The 24505-nt window shown below is 40.3% G+C and overlaps 1 protein-coding gene across 1 annotated transcript in view; it reads right to left on the minus strand.

The window, feature by feature from the left end:
* DCHS2 (dachsous cadherin-related 2) overlaps nucleotides 1-24505 on the minus strand; it is a 288223-nt gene that overhangs the window by 65303 nt on the left and 198415 nt on the right. The window contains exons 5-10 of the mRNA XM_040967397.1: nucleotides 19500-20516; nucleotides 15995-16182; nucleotides 15132-15234; nucleotides 10801-10955; nucleotides 8455-9298; nucleotides 5269-5508 (exon numbers count right to left, since the gene is read on the minus strand). Coding sequence (XP_040823331.1) covers nucleotides 5269-5508; nucleotides 8455-9298; nucleotides 10801-10955; nucleotides 15132-15234; nucleotides 15995-16182; nucleotides 19500-20516 — 2547 coding nt within the window. The remainder of the gene's footprint in view (nucleotides 1-5268; nucleotides 5509-8454; nucleotides 9299-10800; nucleotides 10956-15131; nucleotides 15235-15994; nucleotides 16183-19499; nucleotides 20517-24505) is intronic.

Consider the following 24505-nt stretch of genomic DNA (forward strand, 5'->3'; position numbering starts at 1 on the left):
CGGGGAACAAAACGGCATTGACTGTGACCAGATAATAACAAAAAGGATTATGAAGGGTCATCAAAAGCACATAGAAAGTGCATATGATACACAAACTGCAAAAATATTTTCATAAACTTAGTCTTTAATTCCATTTACCCTGAGATGGGATTTTCCGTCCAATGTCCTCAGGTATTGCAGAATGACTGCTTTTGAATACCCTAGCATTTTAACTACTATTGCAGGAGAGACTTTATATTTTGTTAAAGTCATAGTTAGGAATTGGAAGTTTCAGACCCCAAATGATAGGTTCAACAGGCACCTTCTAAGGAGATTTCTAATCAGAGGAATACATAGGTAAGCACTCAAGTTGACTATTCTCAAAGTTTGGCGTTTACAGTCAGTTTCTGTAGGAGTGATGTTTCTCTTCTACCACCTACTCAGGCAAAACCCCTAGTCAAGTGCATCTCATACCTGAGGATCCATTTCCACAGACACCTGTACATGCACAAGGCTTGGGCAACCCTAAGAAACAGCTGTAGGGCTTTTTCAGCATACCCCTAAATAATACAATCCTGCAAGAAGTAACTCATTAACTAATTCTATATGTGTCTACATGGCAAGGCAGAGTTAAGTAATGTCAGCAACGCCATGACAGAGCAGATGCCTGAGCCTGAGGCAGAAGGGAGCTATCTCCCAGCCGAGGCGCCCTTTTCTCCAGGGGTTGGGGAGAGGAGGAGTCTCAGAGGGAGAGATTTCTTGCTAACAATGAAGCTGTTGTTCAGGACACCAATCGCCATAGCAGTTTTAATACCTTAGTTAAAATCTGGTAGAAGGTTTTTCCCCCTTTTAATGCAAGAAGAAACTCCTGTTAGAGTTAGAGTGAGTCATACACTATAAACATTCAGTGCTCAAGTCCCTGTGGGTTTGCATGCCGAGCACTGCAGCACACTTACATTTGTTTGCAACTGCACTGCAGAATGCTAGAAAACATGTTATGCTTGCCAGTATTAAGTAATGCTGTAGTATTTTTAAAAATATGTAGTATAAAGTAAACCATTCATAAAATCCAGTGCGATGCCAGTTATGTTAAAATCATGACTACATCACTTAATTCTCATGCATAATCCTATTTCATTGCTTTAACCCAGTAAAAAAAATGAAGGGAAAATATATTAAAACACACACGCATACACACAAATATTCACATATATTTACATAACCACCTGCTTAACAGATCTGGCCTCATTAAAAATACAGAGATTTCCAGGAATTCAAAATTGTCTCCAACACATGTAAGGGTACATGAAACTTATGAATTTAAAGATGTTCGTGTGTGTTTTCAAACATCCACTAATGCAAAGCCAGGAAAACAATAATTTTCGCCACTAAATTCACAGTTGGCAAACCATATTCTCCAGAACAATGAACTTTTAATTCAATTATAATTAACAGGCAACAGACTTTCACTCTGAACAAAACAATACTAAGAATGGGCAAGCCGACAGAGCTCATATTCACAGCAAACACTCTTAGAAGACATGTGCAGAAACTTAAGAGAAATTCTTTTCTCTCTCTTCAACCACTAATGTAAAAGAAATTCTTTCAGAGTTCATTACAGAAGGATAAAACCTATAAAATAAAGACCACAGAAAGGAATTTTATATAGCCCAACAACTGCTAAAGCACACGTCAGCATCATACTCAGTAATTAAAGACACTTCCAAAAGGTCATGGAAACATGGAATAAAATTAAGTTTAGGGTATAAAAGTGTGCAATCTCATATATATATATAAGGGATCTTCCAAAACTCTATGGAAATGCATATTCTAGGGAAAACTGATGTATGGATTTCAAGGTGTTTTGCATCAAAATAACTTGAGTTTTCACTCCAGTTCCATAAACTTCTACAATGCCCTTGCATGCCTGTCTACTTTGGACGGTGGTTTGCATGTTGCTGAGAGCCCTGTTCTGCTCTGCTGGCAGCATAGAATGCTTCCAGAGAACTTGCCTGTGTTGGACTCACTGGGGAGCACAAAGTTTGGATACAGTTGCAATTGTTTCAAATGCTCAAAAAGGAAGTCTGCCAGAAATGTGATAAATACATTCTTTAAGCACAGTTTGGGATACAGGTTTGTCAGCATGCTCTAGCCATGTGTCTTGGTGCATGGTAAGAAAAATTCTTTGTTCATACTGCCCCACTCTGGTCAAAAGGGAAAATTAGTCTGGCCCTTCAAAACGTTTCCAACATTATGCACATAAAAAGTATCTCATTAGAATATCTTTCCCCAAAAAGAAAAAGACCTGAAGATACATAATTTTGTTTGAAAGTTCAAGTAAAGGTGCTTTTTAAAAACTTTTTATTATTAACAAGTTGGGGGAAAAAATGGATGTTAATACTACTAATCTCATAAAATATCTATTAAAATTCTTGTATAAAACTAGAACAAAATACACCAATATGTAATGTTGCTTGTTATATTAAACATGTAAATTTTCAATGATTGGTTTATCAAACTATTCATATTAGTTGATATGTGAAAATGTTTTTAACAGGAAACACAACACTGAAAATTTTATTGCTTTGTTTTATAGAAAAACAGTACTATTACATCTATGAGAACTTAAATGCCAAAATATCTACATTTATATTGAAAAGCCAGTCTTAGAAATTTGTAAGTTCCTAGTGAACAGTAGCTCTTCCCTTCTGAGTTGCTTTTCTGGACCAGGGGTTAATAATTTCAATAATGATAGTAGTAGCAGCCATAGGGATGGTGGAGGCTAGCCTTTTTCCGCCACTTGTTGTGCCAAGCACTTATCTGTGCTGCTTATATGTAATTCATTCATAATAGAACCACAAGTCAGATACTGTTATCATCCCCATTTTACACACAGGCAGAAAAATACTAAAAATTAGTAACCTGATCAACCTATTGTGCAATTTAAGTGGCAATTTTAGGATTCAAGTCCAGAAAGCTGACCACTGAGGGGAAAAAAACAATAATGCAAGCAAAAAAAAAGCAAAAAACAAACAACAACTAAACAAACAAACAAAAAATAGGTAGTCACATGAGAATAGCACAGTTCTTTCATTATGAGATATATAGAGAGAAATTATGAGATTCATTATTATTTTTTTGAGATTCATTAGAGAGAGAGAGAAGGAGAGGAAATAGAAAATAAGAACCATTTAAACCATTTATCTTCTTATACTCAATGTTTGTTACACTCACAGAAATGCAATGCTTTGCCTGTACTTCTGTTTCCTATCAAAGTTGCATCAATATCCTGCACATTAGCTATTCATCACTTTCATATAAATAATAAAGATCAATATAAGCAATTGCTCTCAAAAAACATTACATTCTGTTTACAACATATGTGAGTTTTCTTACACATGCAAAGGAAAGATGAGTTACAAGTCTGAACTAATGGCAACTGTTCATTTCTTCCAGGCCACAATTGCTTTAAATTACACCGGTTAAAAATTCTTTGTGGGACGCCCAGGGATGTTACCCCCCGGCTGCATGGCGGCCGGGGTTCCCCAGGCCCAGCCTGCTTCTTCTCCTGGTAAGCAACAAGCAGTCCCCACGCTCACTCGGGGGACTGCTTCGGGCAGCCAGTGCGCCAGTTGGCGCCAGGCTTCGCCTGCTGGCCGCCTGGCCAGGGAGCCCTGAGAAATTGGTTCTCTGTATGCTGCTCAAGACAGCTTCATGCCGAAATTGCGGTGTTTTGGGGACACCAAGCAACCCTAAAGATTTCCAATGTCTGTAAATCTTCCTCAGACGAACCTGCTGCTAATATGGTTTCACCCCATATGTTCTGAATGATTGTAATTCCCAATATAATGCCAATTCCTTACGATACACAGTAATTGGGTGGGAACACAGAGAAATCTCTCATCTCCTTTGAAAAAGCTAGGAATCCACGTAGTGTGACCTACAGGAACCGGATAGGTATCTTAAAGTTGATAGATCCAGATCAGCTTTAGACAATAGCAAAAACTACAATGACACACAGGGGGAATTAGGAACGACCCAAACAGTCTATTAACAAGTGGTCATATGCACAGAATAGGGGAGAACCCCAGAGCGGAACAGCAGGACAGGAGGAGGCTTATCCCCCACCCACAAGGACTCCTGGACTCCCACCAAGGTGAATCAGAATGGACACAAGAACGTCATCACAACTGCCAAAGAGAACACGGGGATCTGGAATGCCTCCAGATGCCATGAACCCAGAGGACAGACATCCTGCCTCTTTGGACAAACTACACGAAATGGAAGAAGCCCGAGTCCTTCCACATAGGAACTAACAACATCAGAACAACAGCCAGGAACCACGATCGGTCATCAGAACCAGAAGATCAATAAACTTCCTGCGGGACAATGGGAGAAGAACCTTCTCCAGTCCTTACCTAGTTCCAGCTCTGGGCCTCCACCCTCTATAATGACCAACAAGGTTCCTCCTAAACCCCCTCCCCCCTACACACACACACACACACACACACTCATATACACACACTAATAGGATGAGATAAGCAAAGAACAATAAAGAAAGATAGGTCATCAAGGACTCACACATGTCCTATTAGATGGAACACAAAGAACAAGTACCCATCAGCAAGGTATGAGAGATTTCTCTGCAACACCCCCCAAACTCGTTGAACACCTCAATTGATGAGGTGTCATTGAAATAGTTGCAGGAGGTAGTCAAGAACTTACATGTAATTTTAACATATTGTCTACTCAATACTATGTCAGATATCACATGTTTGCCTTGATTTAACCTCTAATTTTTGCTTGGTTGTTTGTTACTTTTTGAACCTGTCATTGATACTGTCTCAACTCAGATGTTTTGAAGAATTGAACTTGCATTATTTTTTAACATATTGTTCACTCAATACTATGTCAATTAATTCCATAACGTTGTATATTGACGCTGATGTTTTGTTGGGGATTTTAACTGACCGGAACTTTACTCGGTTAGCTCTACCTTCAGACCAGAGAAGGTCTCCCCAAGAGGCCACTGAACTTATCTGGACAATAAGATGCTGGACTTTATGCTAGGTATATGCTTGCAATGAAGGAATTTCAACCGAACTTGAGCTGCGGTTATGCAGCAAGGTGGAGCAATCCACTGTGGGAGCAGGGGTGTGGGAGGGGTGGGGGGACTCCCCAGTGCTTATAAAACTGTATCAAATATACAATGTTAATAACAAATAAAAAAAATTCCTTGTGTGTTCTTCAATAAGGACTAATGATTTTGCTTCCACATTTGCAAATTACCTGAGTCTCCATCCACGGCTTCCACCCTTGTGATGAACTCCCCCGGGTTTTGATTTTCTTTCACTGAAGCCTCATATATGCGCTGCTTAAACACTGGGGCCTCGTCATTTACATCAACGACATTGATTGTCAACGTCTGGGTTGATGACAGTGCTGGGGCACCATGATCCAGTGCCAGGAGGGTCAGCAAGTACTGAGCTTGAGTTTCGTAATCCAAGAAGCAGGCAGTGCTTAGAAAGCCTGTTTGGGCAGAGGAGAAAGGAGCATGACACGTCTAGTCTGCAGAGAACTCATGCTTACTTACCGGTGCCTGGTACTGGATAATGATCCTAATCTTTTAACTGGTCAAGAGCGAATCACATTGAATTTATGGATTCTTCAGAATAAAATGTTAACCGCAGTTAGAAAATTCATCCCAGGGGGCTCACGGCAGGTACAGTGGTTAGGTTCCCTCTTGGCAAGGCCACATCCCTGAGGAGAGTACATGCTGTGCGCACCAGATCCTCAGCTTCCAACTTCAGCTTTCCAGTAGTGTGACTCCATGATGAGAACCTGGCTCCCTGTGTGACCCATGTGGGAGACACCGTTGGGAGTTCCCAACTCCTGGCTGCAGCCTGGTCCACTCTGTCTGTTTCAAAAGAATCAGCTAGATAGAAAACCTATTTATGTCTACCTTCTAAACAAAAAGTAAAAATATTTTAAAGGAAGCTTTTATTGCAAAATCTGGCTTATGCCATTATTTGAGAGAATCATGTAATAACTTGGTTTATCCCTTCCAAATATACTTCCACTTCGAAATGTATCAATGGCACGTATCATTTTCATCTCATATGAAAAGTTGCAGATATTGACCATGACACTGCTCTTTAAGACACTTTATGTTTGTTACAGGCATGGTGTCTTTATACTTGGAAAGTCTTCAAAATGAAAAATGAAGAACAGAAGACAATACATGTAAGAAGTAAAACCTATCTTTATCCACTGCTATTTAAACATATAGTCTATTTATGTAGTGTTACACACTGGTAGCCATTGCAGAGTCCAGAGATTGCATTTTCTTTCAAGATTCATGTTCCTTCCTGCCATCCTTTAATAACTTTTCTTCTAATCATTGAAGAGGTTTACTGAATCAGATTCCTTTTTTAAATTAATTGATTATTGCCTTTTCCCACTCCATGATACGGTTTTATAGGTTCAGGGATTTTCCCTCCACCTCCCCTTATTCCCTTCTCATGCTCCTCCCACACGCTGTTTTCCTTCATATTATCACAATAGTATAGTCCTTCAGCAACAGTCGCAAGTCCAACACTTTGCTATCTAAGTGCATCATGGCATTGCAGGTACAGACAGTGACAGGAAATCGACAATTGTCAAGGCACTTTTATCAGTTTCATTGGGAATCCTCCTTTCGGGGCGGAGTAGATATGTGAAAAGAAGACTTTTGATAATTACACATTATTCAATATTTCAAAATTATAGCTACTGAAAAACTTACTGCTGTCTTCTTTATAGCAAGGTCAAGCCTTATCAGAGGAAAAGAGAAATATGAATACATCCGGCAATAACCAGTTAATGTCCTTGAAAAAAAAATCTCCACTGAACACGTCCCCACCCCACCCGCTGCAATTGTTCAAACCCCATGGCACTTCCATTACTGGGACACAGTCCTAATGATCTCAGTTCTGTATCAGTTTGAAATAGACCCTCTTAGCCATTGTGGACAACATCTTGAGTATCACTGGGAACAGCAGCCTGTGAAGACCATAGCTGCCACCGAAATCAGCAGCCTCTGTCTGACCTCCTCTTGGTCAGTGGACACCTAGGTCATGTCCATGCATCTGTCAGAATGTGATCACGTGCATAGCATCTAATAAATATTTTGAGGAAGTTTCCAAAACATAGCTAGAATGCAGTTAGGACTTCAAAGTCCTACAGATCCAGCCCCAATGCCAAGAATGCTCCTGCTTTTTAGGTCCAAGTAGAAGTGATTTTCTCTTTCAGATAATGAAATGGTAATCCATTAACATTCCCTAAAGATTAGGCAGAGATTGATTTATTTAAAAATTCACATGACAGATACTTTGTACAGATACACACTACCCTTTCAGATGACATAAAAGTTTGGGATGATACCTGGCACAGTCACTAAGACATTACCAGGTACCTGCGTCACATATTCCAGTGCCTGAGCTCAATTCTGGCTGACTCTGGTTCTAGTTTCCTGTTAATGACTCTGGAAGCAACAGGGATGCTTCATTTAGCCATCATCATTGCCTCGCAGTGTCTGATTCAACACAAAGCTTGAATTAAGAGTAGGAAACTGGGATTACTCTAGACACTCCTGCATGGAACAAGGATATCCTAAATATATCTTTTTTTTTTCTTGGAAAGAAATTTTCCATCTACTGGTTCACTCCTCAAGTACCTGTAACAGCCAGGGCCAGTACAGGCTGAATTCATAATCCCCAAACTTAATCTGGACCCCTCCCTGTGGGTGACAGAGGTCTAAGAACTTGAGCCATCACATGTTGTCTCCAGGTATACATTAGCAGGTTTCTGAACATACCAGGAAGTGAAGATAAATTGCAGTATACATCTCTACTCCTGAATAAAAGGAGCACCTCTAATGAAACTGTTAAATATTCCTTGTCAATACATACAAAATGTTCTATCTTTGCCTATGCCTCCAATGCCATGATGCACTGAAATAGCAGAATGTTAATCTTGTAACTCTTACTAAAGACTATGTTACTCTGATAATATGGGGGAAATGGGGAGAAAGGAAGGGGAGGGAAACAGGGAAATCCCCTAGAGCTACAAAAATGTATCACGAAAAATAATTTCAACAAAGGGAAAAAAGGTATGTGACGACATGGAAGATCTTTGAGAACATTATACTCAGTGTAATGATCTAGTCACAGACAAATGTTACAGGATTTCACTAACAGGAGGCATCTAAGATAATCTAATAGAATCAAAGAGTGGGTGTCTGAATGTCTCAGGCTGAATGGCAGGGGAGCGAGGGATAAACAAGTTTCAGTCATGAAAGTGAATAAACTTTAGAGAACTGCTGTGTAATATTGTAGCTGAAGCCAACAACATTGTACCATACCTTTAAAGCTTTGTTACAACAGTGGGCCACCTGTTAAATTTTGTCACTGTTCTAAAATAAAACAAGAACTTCACCTGATGATTTGTCTAACATGAAGGTCAGGTTTTCATTTCCTGAGAGGATACTGTATGTCACTTGTCCATTTCTTCCTTCATCTGGATCCTTAGCAGTGATCCAGTGCACCCGGGAGCCCAGCACTGCATCCTCTCGGATTTGGACAATGGGGAAAGATGTAATAGTGGGGCTGTGGTCATTTACATCCAGAATCACTACTCTGGCGGTGAGTGATGCCACTCGCCGGTCCGTCACGTTCACAGCTTGATCAGACGCAGTTACCGTCAGGCTGACAGCTGCAACACTCTCTCTATCTAGGGCAGACGAGGTGACCAGCGTGCCAAAGGAGGGGTGGATGAGAAAAGGATTCACTCCGGGGTGGTGGGATTCGATGGAGTACTGAACCCTGCTGTTTAGAAAGCTGCCGTCACCATCTTTGGCATTGAAGACATGCACCAGTGTCCCCACGGGGACATTCTCTTCCACACTGATCACAATGAAGTCATCCTGGAAAGATGGGGAATGGTCATTCTGGTCTTCCACATCAATACTGAAGAAAATGGTGCTAGTCGGGGCTGGGTCTTGACTATAGTCTTTAGTGACCACTCTGAAAAGGTAATGGGATGTCATTTCGTAGTCAAGTTCTTTAGCAAGGAACACATCTCCTGTTGTGCTGTCAATCTCAAAGGGGCCCTCCTTGTCATCTGCAACAATACTGAAATGTAGCTTTCCATGACGATGCTGTTGAAGGTGGTCAGGTGACTTGATCAAGCTCAGTATTTTTGCAGGCTTCCAGTTCTCTGGTATGACTAAATGTCTAATAATCTGAGAAATGATAGCACTCCCTTTGGGGAGCGGGATCACCTGAAATCAGAATAAAATGGGGTATTTTTTAAGACAGATGGATCAATACAGACTATTGTATATTAGAAGCTAGAATCTTCCTTTTGTGTGGTGTGTGTGTGTGTGTGTGTGTGTGTGTGTGTGTGTGTGTGTGTACAGGCCCTAAGCCTAAAGAACAGCCTACTGTGCCCAGTGTGCCAGCATAGCGGTTAAAGTCCTTGCCTTGAACATGCCAGGATCCCATATGGACACCAATTCTAATCCCTGTGGCTCCACTTCCCATCTGCTCCCTGCTTGTGGCCTGGGAAAGCAGTAGAGGATGGCCCGAAGCCTTGGGACCCTGCACCCGCGTGGGAGACCTGGAAGAAGCTCCTGGCTCCTGGCTTCGGACTGGCTCAGCTCCAGCCATTGCAGCCACTTGGGAAGTGAACCATTGGACAGAAGATTTTCCTCTCTGTCTCTCATCATCTCTGTAAATCTGCATTCCCAATAAAAATAAATAAATCTTAAATTAAAAAAGAATAGTCTATGCAACATGACAAGTATGTTTACATGTAAGCGTCTTGTATCTCTGTGTGAAGCAAGAAATTTTAAGGTTGGCCATATAGATGCTTCCCGTAATTCACCTATAAAAATATGATTTAGCAATAAAACTGTAAGGAACACATAATTTTCAGCACACACACCACACACACACAGGCATGTGCTTCAGGAAAAGAATTTGGTTATGCATAGTCATATTTGTTATTGGTTTGTATTACATTTTTCTAGCAGGAAAACATCCTACAACTTGTTCTCTTGATGCAATTAAAGGAACATCCTCAAAAATGGGTCTTGAGCAACCTTGCCAACCTTTAGAAAAATGTAAAAGCCTGTGATTTATTACATGGTCATTTGTTTATATAGAAGATTCTCCTACAAATTTTCCAGGCCCTCACTAAGTAAAAGGCAAGACTCACTTATTTTCCATCATAAAGCACAATGCTCATGAAGAAATGAAAAACTTGTAAAAAATTGTACAAAGATAACTTTAATTATTTAGATCCAAATACTCAGTGATAACACAATGGTAAACGTGTATATAATGTGCTCTTAAAATAATATTCATATACTGACTGTATGGTCACTCAGGATACCTATATAAAAACCAAATGAGAATCTGGTGTTGTGACACAGAGAGTTAAAGCTCTGTCTGCAACACTGGCATCACATATGGGCACTGACTGATCAGCTCCTTGTTAATGCACCTGGGATAGCAGCAGGTGCAGGTGCAGTTTGAGTGGTTAGTCCACTGCAGCCACGTGGGAGACCCAGAAGCTCCAGACTTCCATCTGGCCCAACCATGGCTGTTGAGGCCTTTTGAGGAACAAATCAATGAAGAATCATTTTCTCTCTCCCTCTCACTTTAGCCTTCCCTCTCTCTATAGCTCCACATTTCAAACAAAATAAAAATATATATCTTTATTAAAAAATCAGATGATACCTTCAGTCCACCTGCCTATCATTTATGGCGATGGCTTTACCTGAATATTAATAATTGCCTGGCCCTGGAGAGGAGGAATTCCCTGATCACTGGCCACCACAATCAGCTTGAAGGAGGGTCGGTAAGCATAGGAAAGCATCCTGGTTGTTCTTATTTCACCACTGTTGGCATCAATCTTAAAGTGATCAGAATCATCTATATACAGACACACAAAATGAAGAAATTAGTGTTAATTGACAAGGAAGAAATAAAAAAAATCAACTAATCCAGTGTGTTTGTGATCATCTGGAACATTTACTTCCATAAACTCTCCAAAGGCATGAAGATAAAAACTCACCAAATTACAGAGCAGGAATATTACAGCTCTTTAAAAAAAATTACTGTGGATGTTTTCAAAAAAGAAAAGTAGATAAAATGATAAATTAACTCCCACATGATCAACTGATAGTCAGTCTTATTTAATGTTCTTTATTTACATGTTCTTTTTCCCAATTTTATCCTGAAGTAAACCTGAGAAATTGTACTAACTCTTCTGGCTATATTTTAAATGTATCTCTAAAAGATAAGAGTAATTTTAACATAATCATAGCAGTATATGATTGCTTAATATCAAATGGCCAATACATTTCAAAGCATCTAATTATCTCATAAGTACCTTATTGTATTTTTCTTCAAATTAGTATCAAAATGCAGGTCAATTTATTGCATGATTCTCCAATCTATCGATTCCTGCCATCTATCTCTTTTTTTAAAACCTTGCAATAATTGATTTGAAAATAAGAGGGAAAAAAAAAGCAGGCTCATGGCTTCTGAAGTTTCCTATTATCTAGATTTGGTGGTTGTATTTTCCACAGGTAGCTTAGGTTCCTCTGAGCAATGTGTTTTCCTTAAAATTAGAAGCAAAACTAGGGGATTCTTTAGACTCAACTCAGACTTGATTTGGCAGGGGGGTGGGGGTGGGATTATATCACAAATGCTGTGTTTCCTTCTAGAGCCCAGTACCTAGCTGGTTTCTGTTCCTGATATTGGCCTCTGTTGATATATAGCATACATTCCCTACGGATTCATTAAGTGCAGCAAAGTACAGTATTGTGGTTTATTATCACTTCTGCTTGTATTAGCTGGAATGTTGCAGTCAAGAAAAACTTTGCCCCATCTTTTTTTTGGGGGGGAGGGGTGAGGGAGGGACCCAGTGGAATAGTTCATTGCAGATAAGGCAGGATACATACGTAATGCTAAATTTCTACTTAATAGTTTTTTTTTTAAATAACAGGTTGTCTTTTTCTTAATCTATCATGTTACAACTGGGATAAGCAAAGTTACAGCTTGCTTTCATTTTAAGAATCCTTAAGCATGAAGGTAAGCATGTGTTTTAGCTTACTGTCATTATTACCCCTATTGACATTAAAACTGTCCCAACCTTCAACACTGAAATCCTCCCAAGGTTGGATGCTGGGTGCTTTGGACACAAACTTAGTAGTCATCTAGAACCTCTCTGTATCTATTAGAATTAAAAGTTGCAGACTAATTTTGCAGATTTCCTGTCTAAGACCTGCTGTCATAATTTGAAGCCCAAAATGAGCAGGACTAAATGTTCAAAACTTAATTCAGTAATGCCATTTGATGGCCTGGTGTGGTGGCCTAGCAGCAGCTAAAGTCTGCGCCTTGAATGCTCTGGGTTACCATATGGGTGCCAGTTCTAATCCTGGCAGCTCCACTTCCCATCCAGCTCTCTGCTTGTGGCCTGGGAAAGCAGTTGAGAATGGCCCAAAGTCCTGGGTTCCTGCACCTGCATGGGAGACCTGGAGGAAGTTCCTGGATCCTGGCTTCGGATTGGCATAGCATCGGCCGTTGCGCTCACTTGGGGAGTGAACCATTGGACAGAAGATCTTCCTCTCTGTCTCTCCTCTCTGTATATGTGTATTCCCAATAAAAAGAAATGAATCTTTAAAAAAATAATGTCATTCGGGAGTTGGGCCAGGTAGAAGTTCTTGGGGTCATGACAGGGAGTATTTTACATTCTTCCTTAATATTTTGTTGATTTTCACCCAAAAGTTTTGTGCCTTTTTAAAGATTCATTTATAGTGGCATGTAATAATTGTGCATTTTTATTGGATACAATGTGATATGTTGGCACATATACGTATTATGTACTGGTCAAATCAGGTAATAAATATGTATTTATGTAAAACTGCCTTCTTTCTTTGTATATATTTAGTGGAATTTTCTCTGTTCCAAGGACATATGATGACATGGGTAGTTCTGAAAGCTTTATAATGTGTCTTTCTTTGAGAACAGCAGGATAATATCACAGAGAACAGGGTCCATTTCCCATCCCCCAGAAGAGCCAAATCAAATGAAAGGGCTCAAAATGAGGGTCTTCCCTCCCTGATGTAAGTCTGTCCTGTATTCCATGATTTCAATTTGTTTATTTCAAAAGAGAGAGAAACAGACAGATCACTTCTCTCCACTGGTTCACTCCTTAAATGGTCCAAATAGTCTGGGTTAGACTGGTAGAAACCAGGATCCTAAAACTCCCCCATGGGTAGCAGGGGTCCAAGCATTTGGACCATCTTCCGCTTTTTCTCCAGGAGCATTAAAACACAGTTGACTGGTAGACAGAGCAGCCACAGCTTGAACCCAATGCACACATAGGGTGCTGGTACTGCAGGTGGTGGCTGAACCTGCTACACCACAAAGCTGGATCTTTTCTTGTGAGAATCTAAGGTGCTGAATTTTAGCAGTGCGAGTGGGTTTTGTACATTGGCACTCCTCCCAGAAAGCCTGGCAGGCTTTAACACTTTGCCCGGAGCGTCTTTTGGGGTTTTTGCAGAGATGATTAGATTTTATCTGCAGATATGGGCAATGTTGATTTTTGTTTTCCTATGTGTGTATCAAACACAAGAAAGAAACAGTTGTCTTTAGCAAAGTTTTGTCAAACTTTGTTTTATATCTTATTGTAACAAATCATTAGGAAGGGTATATACTACTATAGTTCTAGTGATCTGTGATTATTTTAAAATTTAATGTATATGAATGAAATTTTCTCATTTAATTATTATTAAATTCCTTGACTATATTTATGATGAACCAATCTTTATTGAACTATTTAATGGAATATAAATCCTCAATAACTTCTCAGAAACTCCAAAAATAAAACAAAAAAATGTTAACGATAGCTTAAAATACAAAACCAACTAAATTTGATGACTGGAGCAAGCCTAAGGCCTGTATTTACTAAAAAAAGAAAAGAAAAGAAAAGAGAAGAAAAGAAAAGAAAAGAAAAGAAAAGAAAAGAAGAGAAAGGAAAAGAAAAGAAAAAGAAGAGAAGAGAAGAGAAGAGAAGAGAAGAGAAGAGAAGAGAAGAGAAGAGAAGAGAAGAGAAGAGAAGAGAAGGAGAAGGAGAAGAGAAAAGAGAAAAGCAAAAAGTGGACCCAGTGCTGTGGCATAGCACATAAAGCTGCTGCCATACTGGTATCCCATCAGCATGCCAATTTAAATCCACACTGCTCCACTTCTGATCCAGCTCGCTGAAAATGGCCTGGGAAAAGCAGTGGAAGATAGCCAAGTGCTTGGGCCCCTGACACCTATGTGGGAGACTTGGATGAAGCTTTTGGTCTCAACCTGGCCTACTCCTAGTCACTGGGGTCATGTTGGGAATGAACCAGTGGACTTAAGATTATCTCTCTCTGTCTCCTTCTCCCTCTATCTGACTTTCAAATAAATACATAAACCTTTTTCTTTAAATGACACAGTGTAATCTCTCTTAATAAAATTCCCATGTGTGCATACCTGGTGAGGCATACATACATGATATTTTCCGGATATGACTGACTCTAAGAGTAACTTTCATAGACTTCACAGAGTTTTGGCATTTGTAGTCATGTTCAATGCCACTTCTTATTAAGTAGTTCCTGCTTTCTTTTTAATAAAAGATGATTTGTACTTCAGCTTACTGTAAGTTATTCATGTAGGATAGATGGTTACCATTCAGGGATGGGCAATCTTATTCTGTCAAGGGTCATTTGGATGTTTACAACACAATTTCTGAGTCATGAAAAAAATTTCAACTTGAAAATTAGCCTGCTATAGATTTGGAGTCTTGCCTGCTGTGGCCCAGGCAGGGCCAGACAAAATGATTTAATGGGGCCTTACATGGCTCATGGGCCAAAAGTACCCCACCCAGAAAGTCATACTTTTCATTAGGCTTTTGAAATAATTTTTTTTTACAAAATACCTTTGATTTTTTTTTATGTTAAAAATGTATTTTACTTGTAATTTGGTTGTTATTTTCAAAGTTAATCTGGGAGATTGTCATACAAGTTATTTTCCCAGAAAGATAGACTCTTAAACCTAAACAACGGTCTGTACCTCCTGAAAAGACTGAGTATGTAACTTCCGCGTTGTTGCCTTCATCCAGATCCTTCGCAAACACAGTTGTAACCAACATGTTTATGGGCTGCCCTTCCAGAACCTGTCATTAAAAAAAAAAAAAGGTTTGCAAAGGAGTTAGTGATATACAAAGCAACAGACCTGTGACCTCAAGCATGAACTAAGACCTTCTAAAGATAATGACCTTTAGAGCTCTTTGAAAATCTATCGAAAACCCACAGAAAAATCCATAGACGATTCAAATGTCTACCGTACAATTGTTGCACAGGTGAAGTCCTTTTAACCTGAATTATCTGTGACACTTCAATAAATTCCGTGGGGAAAAAAAAACGAGCATTCATCAATGTTTAAGGATATTGATTAAGAAGTGAATGTGATGGACTAAAAACCACCTGCTTCAGAAAACCAGGAAATTTCCTTCAGGAAACCTCTTTCAAATGAGCAGACACGCTCCTGGAATACCGAAATCAAGTGCAGAGTGGAACTCCAGCTCGGAGGCAACTGCCCTCGGATGCTCTGGGTGTTTCAACCACAACACTCCAAGGACAAGATTACCAAGCCACTGTGTTTGCAGACCAAAGACACACTCCTTCTGTCTCTTCAACCACAGAATCCTACCCCACACACAACATACATTCATTTCTTTCTCCTTGTTAAAGTCTTTTAAAAAAAGAAAGAAAGAAAAGAAAAGAAACTGAATTTCTAGGTCTTCTAGAAATGTATGCATTGCCACACCAAAACAAATTTTGGTAAATTCACAGCTTTTACCACAAGATGGTGCTCAAAACAAGTGACTGGGGATACTATGCATTCATTGCATAAGCCATTCCAACTCCACAAACCTTGATGTGCAGTTCTCCTGCAGGGAGACACTGCGGGAAAAACGGTCTGTTATCATTGACGTCGGACACTGTGATGTGGACTGTGGTGGTGGCGTTCCGCGGAGGGGAGCCATGGTCAGTCACCAGGACAGTCACCTGGTGGTGCATCTGAAGCTCCCGATCCAGTGCCAGCCAGCTCATCAATTCACCTGAGGAATACAGAACAGAGCCGAAGCCATTAGCACGCGGTGTGGCAGCAAACTGGCGCTAAGAACAGTCTCCAAAACAAATCTCAGGAAGGAGAAACTAAGAGTAACATTTGGGCAAAAGCACAACTTTCCAGGCCGCAGAGTGAACTGCCTGGCTCTGTTCGAAAGTGGCTCTTGAAAACGCCACTTTAAATGGTCAGAGTCTATCATCAACCATTCCAATTTTTTTTTTTAAACCGGATTCATAAAACATGTTACAATCTCTGCAAGAATTTAGTAATAATAACGAATATTCAAAATGACTGTAGTCTTTTTTATTGCAGCAGGAAGCTGCTTCCGAAAGTTTATGGAAAGTCGGTGTTCAGCAAAGATTTTTTAATGCAAAAAAATTTTGAAATGCATTCATTTTTTTCATAATCTGCATTTTTTAAAACCCACCATAAAGAATAATGGAAAGTACATGAGGTTTGACATTACAAGTTCTAGGTTTGAGCCACAGTTCCCACTCGCTCTGTCACCCATACCCCAGTCAAAGCGCTATGTGAATCTACCTCCTGGGGCTGTTGTCACAAGGCAAATATAACCACAGATCTAAAAGCATTCTGTAAGCTGTGAATTACATTACACATGGCAAGAATTACACTAGAATAATGGCAAGATGCTTTTGGAGAATCACAGCGTTCCTCTGGCAATAGTTTGCTTTTCATATATCTCGGGCTTTTTTTCAAATCTCATGAAATCAATGTGTAGCCACAGGCAGCAACATCCTGACTCATTCTGAAGTCCGACAGACCCTTGCCTGGAAATGCAGTGCCCGTGGCACCTTGCCCCAAGCGTCAGCCGTGGAGCATCAGGCCTCCAATCACAGCCGCCTTTCTCTGTCGGCAGCATCTCCAGCAGTAGCCAGTACCGGCTAGGAAGTGAGCCAGGGTGTCAGCTAGCCAGCGAGCCATGACAAATTTTGTGTGTGAGAAAGCACCAAGTGTCTGCCCAAGATTCTGACCACCAAGAATTTATCCTCCTAGTTCAAATAAAGTGACACTGCATTCTTTTCAAGTAAAAGTTGAAATGAGGAACAAAGCATTCATATTTGGGTAAGCTACTGGATTGGTGAGGCTTAACTACTTGCTACATACATGATTACTATAGATTGTCCACTCTAACTTTGATTTTAATAAAAATTATACATACAACTGCATTTTTAAAGTTTTCAAACTGCCTCGTTAAACTTTGTGCTAATTTTTTAGAAGAGATTGATAGGAACCATATATTACTATAGTTGTAATGATTCTGTGGCTTTCAATATTTACTTTTAACGATTGAAGTTGAATATCTTTTCATTTGATTTCCTTTTGTAACCCTGGCCTACTTGCCTACTGGATTTTTATATTTTTCATTTGATGAATTTTTATTTAGTATCCCACTAACCCTTTGACTAAAATGTAAATTAAAAATGCTATCTCAAAAATAATAAAATAGTATGTAAAAAAATTTCCTAACAGTAAGTCCTTGAACACTCTAAATTCTGAATGGCAAATTGATGTTTACAATAGTATTTCCAAAAGTTCTCAATAAACAGGTAAATTACAGGTAAATTGATTTTGTCAGAAAATATTTTGAAGTTCATGCAGAGTGTCTTTTTAATAATGGACACTTTCTGAAAATGTTTTGAAGATCCTTCATGCTTCAATGACCCCAACTGATGCATAGAAGCTGTTCGGAGATAGGACATATGAAACCCCACAGGCCCAGCCTGAGGCTTGGGTGGGTGGGAATGGCTGGCTGCCATGGGCATTGGAGTCCTGACCACTGTGAAGAGTGCTTCAGGCAGCAGAACACCAGGGCAGGCTGGTTACCACATTCTGAAGGATTTCCTCCACCCCTGCCTTGCCATACTGTCTGTTCTCTGTGAATGGAAATGGCTCCCCATTGCACAGTCCTTTCAGAACCCTTCTCATACATTGGTGAGCTTTTTTTTAGCTCACAGAGGATGGCTCCCCACTGCTGTGAAGGAAATAAAAGTTCTGAAATGAACCTACTTGTTTCAAATCGTTCGCTAAAATAAGCAATGAACATATGGTGCCTGATTCTGGGGGCTGGATTAACTGGAGAAGGAAGATGATGGAGGAAGTAACCCTAATCTGTACATTAAAAAATAATGTGCATAATCACAGGGACGATCAAGAACACTTTACACGGTCCAGTGCGAGCAGGGCCAGGTGTGCCCTGATCAACTGGTGTCCTGCAGAAGGGCTCCTGGACTGACACAGCTCCCTTCCTTGGAAGCCAGATGCCTCAGGGTGAAAGGTCCTGGCTGTTGCGCAGCCGCACACACACGTGGAGGCCTTAAGGTCAGAGTCCACCAGAAGTCAATTCAAAGTCTGGCTCCTTACACTGGCCATCACCCATTGCGAAGATGGTGGCTTCCTCACACCGCCTACTTGTACTGTGATTTGTTCTCAGAGTCTGTGCTGCCCTAGCTGCATAAGTGTAATATAAACACATGTGTTGTGGGGAACAAAGTCTTGGTGAAGTATTCATGATATACATTTTAAAATGCAATAGCTTCTCCTATTTAGTTTTTAACTAAAGACCTCATAAAAATCTCACTCTCATTCTTCCCCCTTTCCTTCTAGGAATGGAAATTGAGAAATAGGTTACTATTACTGGAATGATTTTGAAATTTTAAGAACTGGATTAGTTTCCAGCTTCACATGACAGACATTAATACCTCATAAATGCCCACAAATGATAAAGAATAACGGGTGCAAACCAACCAACTTGCACGGATTTAGTCCAGTCCCAGTACTTCATGGCACAAGAATCTGTTCCTAGAAAAGCTTCTTTGGGGGAATTTGTTGCTGGTAGGGTGTCGCAGTGTGTTCTGCAACCCTCTCCCCTTTATCCTGCCACATACCTAGGCAACATGGTAACAGCCTACTGCTTCCAGGGCACAAATCTATGCAACAAACTGCAAATGTGTATCTAAACACATAAAGCATGATATAGTAATATTTCAGGCTGCACTATAATTCCATAGGACCACAGTCACCTATGCAGTTTGCTGTTCAAAACCTCGTTAGGCAGTTCATGTTTTGTACTGGCAAAGTAAGCATGAGCCAAGAGAAATATGGATGATTACAGATGAAATTCTACTCCTATTTCTTGTTACATTGTAAAACCATAAACCAATAGCAATAAAATACAGTACATGGTCAGAAAGCTGTAATTGTATCTTTGTACTAACACTACACCTATAGATTCCAGTTTTCTCAACCCTGATTTTAAAAGAATAGGTGAAAGCTGCACAATGCTACCTGTATTGGGATTCATCTTGAAGAATTTTCCATCAGACAAAAGGAAATAGGAGAGCTGGCCATTCCTTCCAGAGTCTGCATCAACTGCTGTAATTTTGCCTAGTACCCCTTGGGGAACAGGGCTTTCTTCAACTTTCAAAAACAACACACCATGCAAGAAGGTAGGGGGATTGTCATTCTCATCCAGGACATGAACAATGACTGAAGTGCTCACATTTTGCGGTAATCTATCCTCTGGGATCCAGGCAAAGGCTCTGAAACTATATGTTTGTATGGACTCATAGTCAAGCTGTCGTCGCAGATAAATCCAGCCTGTGTAAGGGTGGATCCCGAACACGGCAGAGCTTAAGCCAGGCTCCAGGGAGTATGCAGGCTGAGAGGCTGTGGCCTGGGGGCCACATGGCAAGGCCTGTATTTGCAGGAGTTGTGTCATCAGTGACAGAGACTCACTAACTTCCACTTGATAGATCAAGTTTTGAAAAGCCAAAGGTGGGCTTTGATCTTGAGGCTCTACAACCACTGTCAAGACCAAGAACGATGCCCGAGGAGGAGCACCCAGGTCCTGGGCCTTGACAGTGAGCGTGTGGTTACGTAGCCCATCACCGGCCAGGCTCGCACTGAGGTGTACCACGCCAAGCTCTCTGTGGATGGCAAAGACGCTGGGATTTGGGCTGGCGATGCTGTAGCGGATGAACCCATTTAGCCCACTGTCTTTGTCCTCTGCACGTGCAAGGTAGAGGGCTGTGCCAGGAGCAGTGCTCTGCGGTATTTTAATCTCATCTGAGGCTGTGAGAAAGGTGGGGTGGTTGTCATTGACGTCAATGACAGTGATGTTGACTTCTGTGTTACTGCAGGCTGATGAGCCAGCCAGCTGCGCTTGCACCGTGAGCACCACCACGGGCTGTGTTTCATGGTCCAAAGGCTTCCGGGTGTGAATGGTGCCCAGCCACGGGTGAATGGAGAAGGCTTCATCCAGGTTCCCAGAGGAAATTCTGTACTCGTTTGGTGCTGAAGAATCTGCCAAGAAAGAGAGGCAGAGAGAGCTATCGCTGAATCTGAAAGAATACTAGAATAGTGTCTACCAGAAACACCGAGAATGAGTATGTATCACATTCATAAAATAATACCTACTAGAAACACTCAGAATGAATTAATATATATTACATCCATGGAATATTACCTAATAGAAACACTGAGAACTAATATATATTACATCCATAAGCATACTGTGCAATACCTTATTTCTCCAAAATAAGTTCTACTGAAATGGTGACACATGCTTTTAGATCTTTTGATTGACAAAGAAAATGTCTAATGGACAAAGAACAAAAAAGACTTCAGCATCTACCTGGAGAACCCCTGGATATCGGGCAGCAGCAGCAATGGTGGGGCAGCATTGCAGTGAACAGAAAATCCACCAAACGGTGGAGCCAGACACCAGCAAGAGCCAGGGATCCAGAGGCAGCTGCAGCTAGGCTCTTATGGCAGTCAGGTTGGGAGCCTGGGTTTGCATGGAGAGCTCGAGAGGCAAGTAGAATCTGAGACTTACCAATCCAGCTGAATAACTATTCAGCAAAAAAATGAGCGGAAAAAGGGCTGTGGACTTCAGGGGGCATACCAGTGGTAGGACAGGACTCATAGCTCGGAGCTTGCATGCTGTCTTGTGTGGTGGGGCAGTGAGTGCAGGGTTGAAGAGACAGCTAAGAGTGGGTTTGTTTCTCATTGATCACACAGAGCTGATCCCACGGGAAGGGCAGCACCAGCTTTGCATCCTGTAGGGTCTGTGTGGTCCCCAGCTATGAAAGCCAGTAGCTCTGATGGTCAGGCAGTTCATTAATGGGCGCCCTCTTGTGTAGTGAGACAGAGAGTACAGACTAAAAGGGATGACCTGGAATGAGCCATTCAGCAAGAAGAAATCACCACAGTAAAGGTATATGCACCAAAGGCCAAGGCATCTAGCTAGGTGAAACAAATATTTATGGACTTAAAGTGGAAAACAGTAATACGATAATCATGGGGGATCTTTTTTTTAAATTATTTTATTTTTATTGCAAAGTCAGATATACAGAGAGGAGGAGAGACAGAGAGGAAGATCTTCCATCCACTAATTCACTCCCCAAGTGACTGCAACGGCCGGTGCTGTGCCAATCTGAAGCTGGGAACCAGGAACCTCTTCCGGGTCTCCCACATGGGTGCAGGATCCCAAGGCATTGGGCCGTCCTCGACTGCCTTATCCGGCCATAAGCAGGGAGATGGATGGGAAGTGGAACTGCCGGGATTAGAACCGGTGCCCATATGGGATCCCAGCACGTTCAAGGCGAGGACTTTAGCTGCTAGGCCATGCCTCTGGGCCCACATGGGGGATCTTAATACCCTATTAGCATCAATGGAAAGACTGACAAGATTGAAACTCAGCAAAGAAATAAGAGAACTCACCTAGACACTAGACAAATGGACTTAATTGATATATACCAAACCTTTAATTCTACAGAGAATACTTTTTTCATTACTACACAGGACCTTCTCCAGAACTGACCATGTTATAGACCACAAAACAAACCTCAGCAAAATTTTAAACAGCAAAATTATATCATGCATCTTCTCAGACCAACATGGAATGAAGCTAGAGACCAAGAAGTCAAAACTCCCAGGAAGACATGTAAATTCATGGAGAATGAAAATATGCTACTAAGTGAGCAATGGGATAGAGAGGAAATCAAGGGGGCAATTAAAAATTTGCTTGAAACAAATAAAGGCATCAACACAACACATCAAAAGTTATGGGACACAATCATGGCAGTGTTAAGAGTTAAGATCATCTCAATCAATGCTTATGTTAAGAAATTAGGAAAAACACCAAATAAATGAGCTAACCTTACAGTTGAAAAACAATAGCAAAGCAAACCCAAGATTAGTAGGAAAGAAGAAATCATAAAAATAAGGGAGGAAATAAACCAAACAGAGACCAAAAGAACTATACATAAGATGAATGAGTCAAAGAGCTGGTTCTTTGAGAAAATCAACAAAATAGACTCCCCACTAGCCCAACTAATTCAAAAAAGGAGGGAGAAAATACACATCAATAGCATCAGAGATGAGAAAAGAGATCCAACAGTTACGTCAGAAATACAGAGAATCATCAGGAACTATTACAAGCAACTATATGCAAACAAATCAGAAGACCTAGAAGAGATGGTTAGATTTTTGGACACATACAATCCATGAAAATTGACTCAAAAAGCAATTAACAGCCTAAATAGATCTATAGCATGGACTGAGATTGAATCAGTAATTAAAGCCTTCCCAACCAAGAAATGTCCTCAATGGCTTCACTGATGAGCTATACAAAACATTTCAGGACAAACTTACCCCAATACCCACAAGCTTTTCCAAACAATAGAAAAAGAGGCAATCCTTCCAAACTCTTTCTATGAAGCCATTATCACCTTAATACCAAAGCCAATAAAGACATAACAGAAAAAGAAAACTACAGATCAATATCCTTGATGAATATAGACACAAAGACCCTCAACAAAATAAGAGTCAACAGGAGCCAACAGCCACATCAGGCAGATTATTCACCTGGACAAGGTGGGATTCATCCTAGGCATGCAGGGGATGGTTCAGCATTCGCAAATCAACAAATGTGATATACCACATCAACATAGTGAAAAATAAAACCATATGATCATGTAAATAGATGCAGAGAAGGCATTTGATAAAATCCAACACCACTTTATGCTGAAAACCCTAAGCAAGATAGAAGGAACATTCTACTATACAATCAAAGCAATTTATGAAAAACCCAATGCAAGCATCACACTAAATGGGCAAAGATTTGAAAGCCTTTCCACTAAAATCTGGAGCTAGACAGGGATGTCCACTGTCTCCATTACTCTTCAATATAGTATTGGAAGTCCTTGCCAGAACTTTTAGACAAGAAAAGGCAATTAAAGGACATGAGAAAATGAAATTATCTCTGTTTGCAGACGACATGATCCTCCACATAGGAGAACCAAAGGACTCAGTGAAGAGACTAGAACTCAAAAGAAACTTAGGCAAAGTAGCAGGATACAAAATTAATGAACATAAATCTATGGCATTACTGAACACAATAGAGTCCCCTTTAAAATAGAGGAGAGGAATGTTAAATATCTAGGAGTTAAGCTATCCAAATATGTGGAAGACCTCAATGATGAAACCTATAAAACATTTAAAAAGGAAATAGAAGACATTGAAAAATAAAGAAACCTACCATGTTCCTGCATTGGCACGATCAACACCATCAAAATGTCCATATTACCAAAAGTAATATACAGATTCAATCCCAATCAAAATCCAAACAACATTCCTCTCAGAAATAGAAAAGAAGATACAAAAGTTCATCTGGAAAAACAAGACCACAGATAGCCAAAGCTGTCCTGAAGAACAAAAAAGAAGCTGGGGGAATCACAATCCCAGACCTCCAGACATATTATAGAGCAGTGGTCATCAAAATAGTCTAGTACTGGTACAGAAACAGAGAAGATCAATGAAACAGAATAGAAACACCAGAAGAGGTCCCACATACGTACAGCCAACTAATCTTCCAAAAGAAAACTGAAAACAATCCAGGAAAACAGGCTGGTCTCTTCAACAAATGCTGTTGGGACAACTGGATAGCAGCTTGTAGAATTAAGAAGCAAGACCCACACCTGTCACTTTATATAAAAATCAGCTCTAAATGGTTCAAGAATCTAAATCAAATTGGACTACATCAAACCAAAAGCTTCTGTACAGCAAAGGAAATTATTAACAAAGTGAAGAAGCAACCAACAGAAAGCGGGAAAATTTTAGCACACTACACAAGTGGTAGGGAACTAATATCCAGGAATTATAAAGCTGCAGAAACTCAAAGACAGTTAAAAAAAAAACTGCGAAAAAAAATGGGAAAAGAAATTGAATAGACATTTTTCAAAGCAGATTGAAATGACTAATAGACATATGAAAAGATGCTCAGGCTCCCT

This window comes from Ochotona curzoniae, unplaced genomic scaffold (genome assembly GCF_017591425.1).
Source record: "Ochotona curzoniae isolate NIBS_2020 unplaced genomic scaffold, NIBS_Ocur_1.0 scaffold_4506, whole genome shotgun sequence".
NCBI lineage: Eukaryota > Metazoa > Chordata > Mammalia > Lagomorpha > Ochotonidae > Ochotona > Ochotona curzoniae.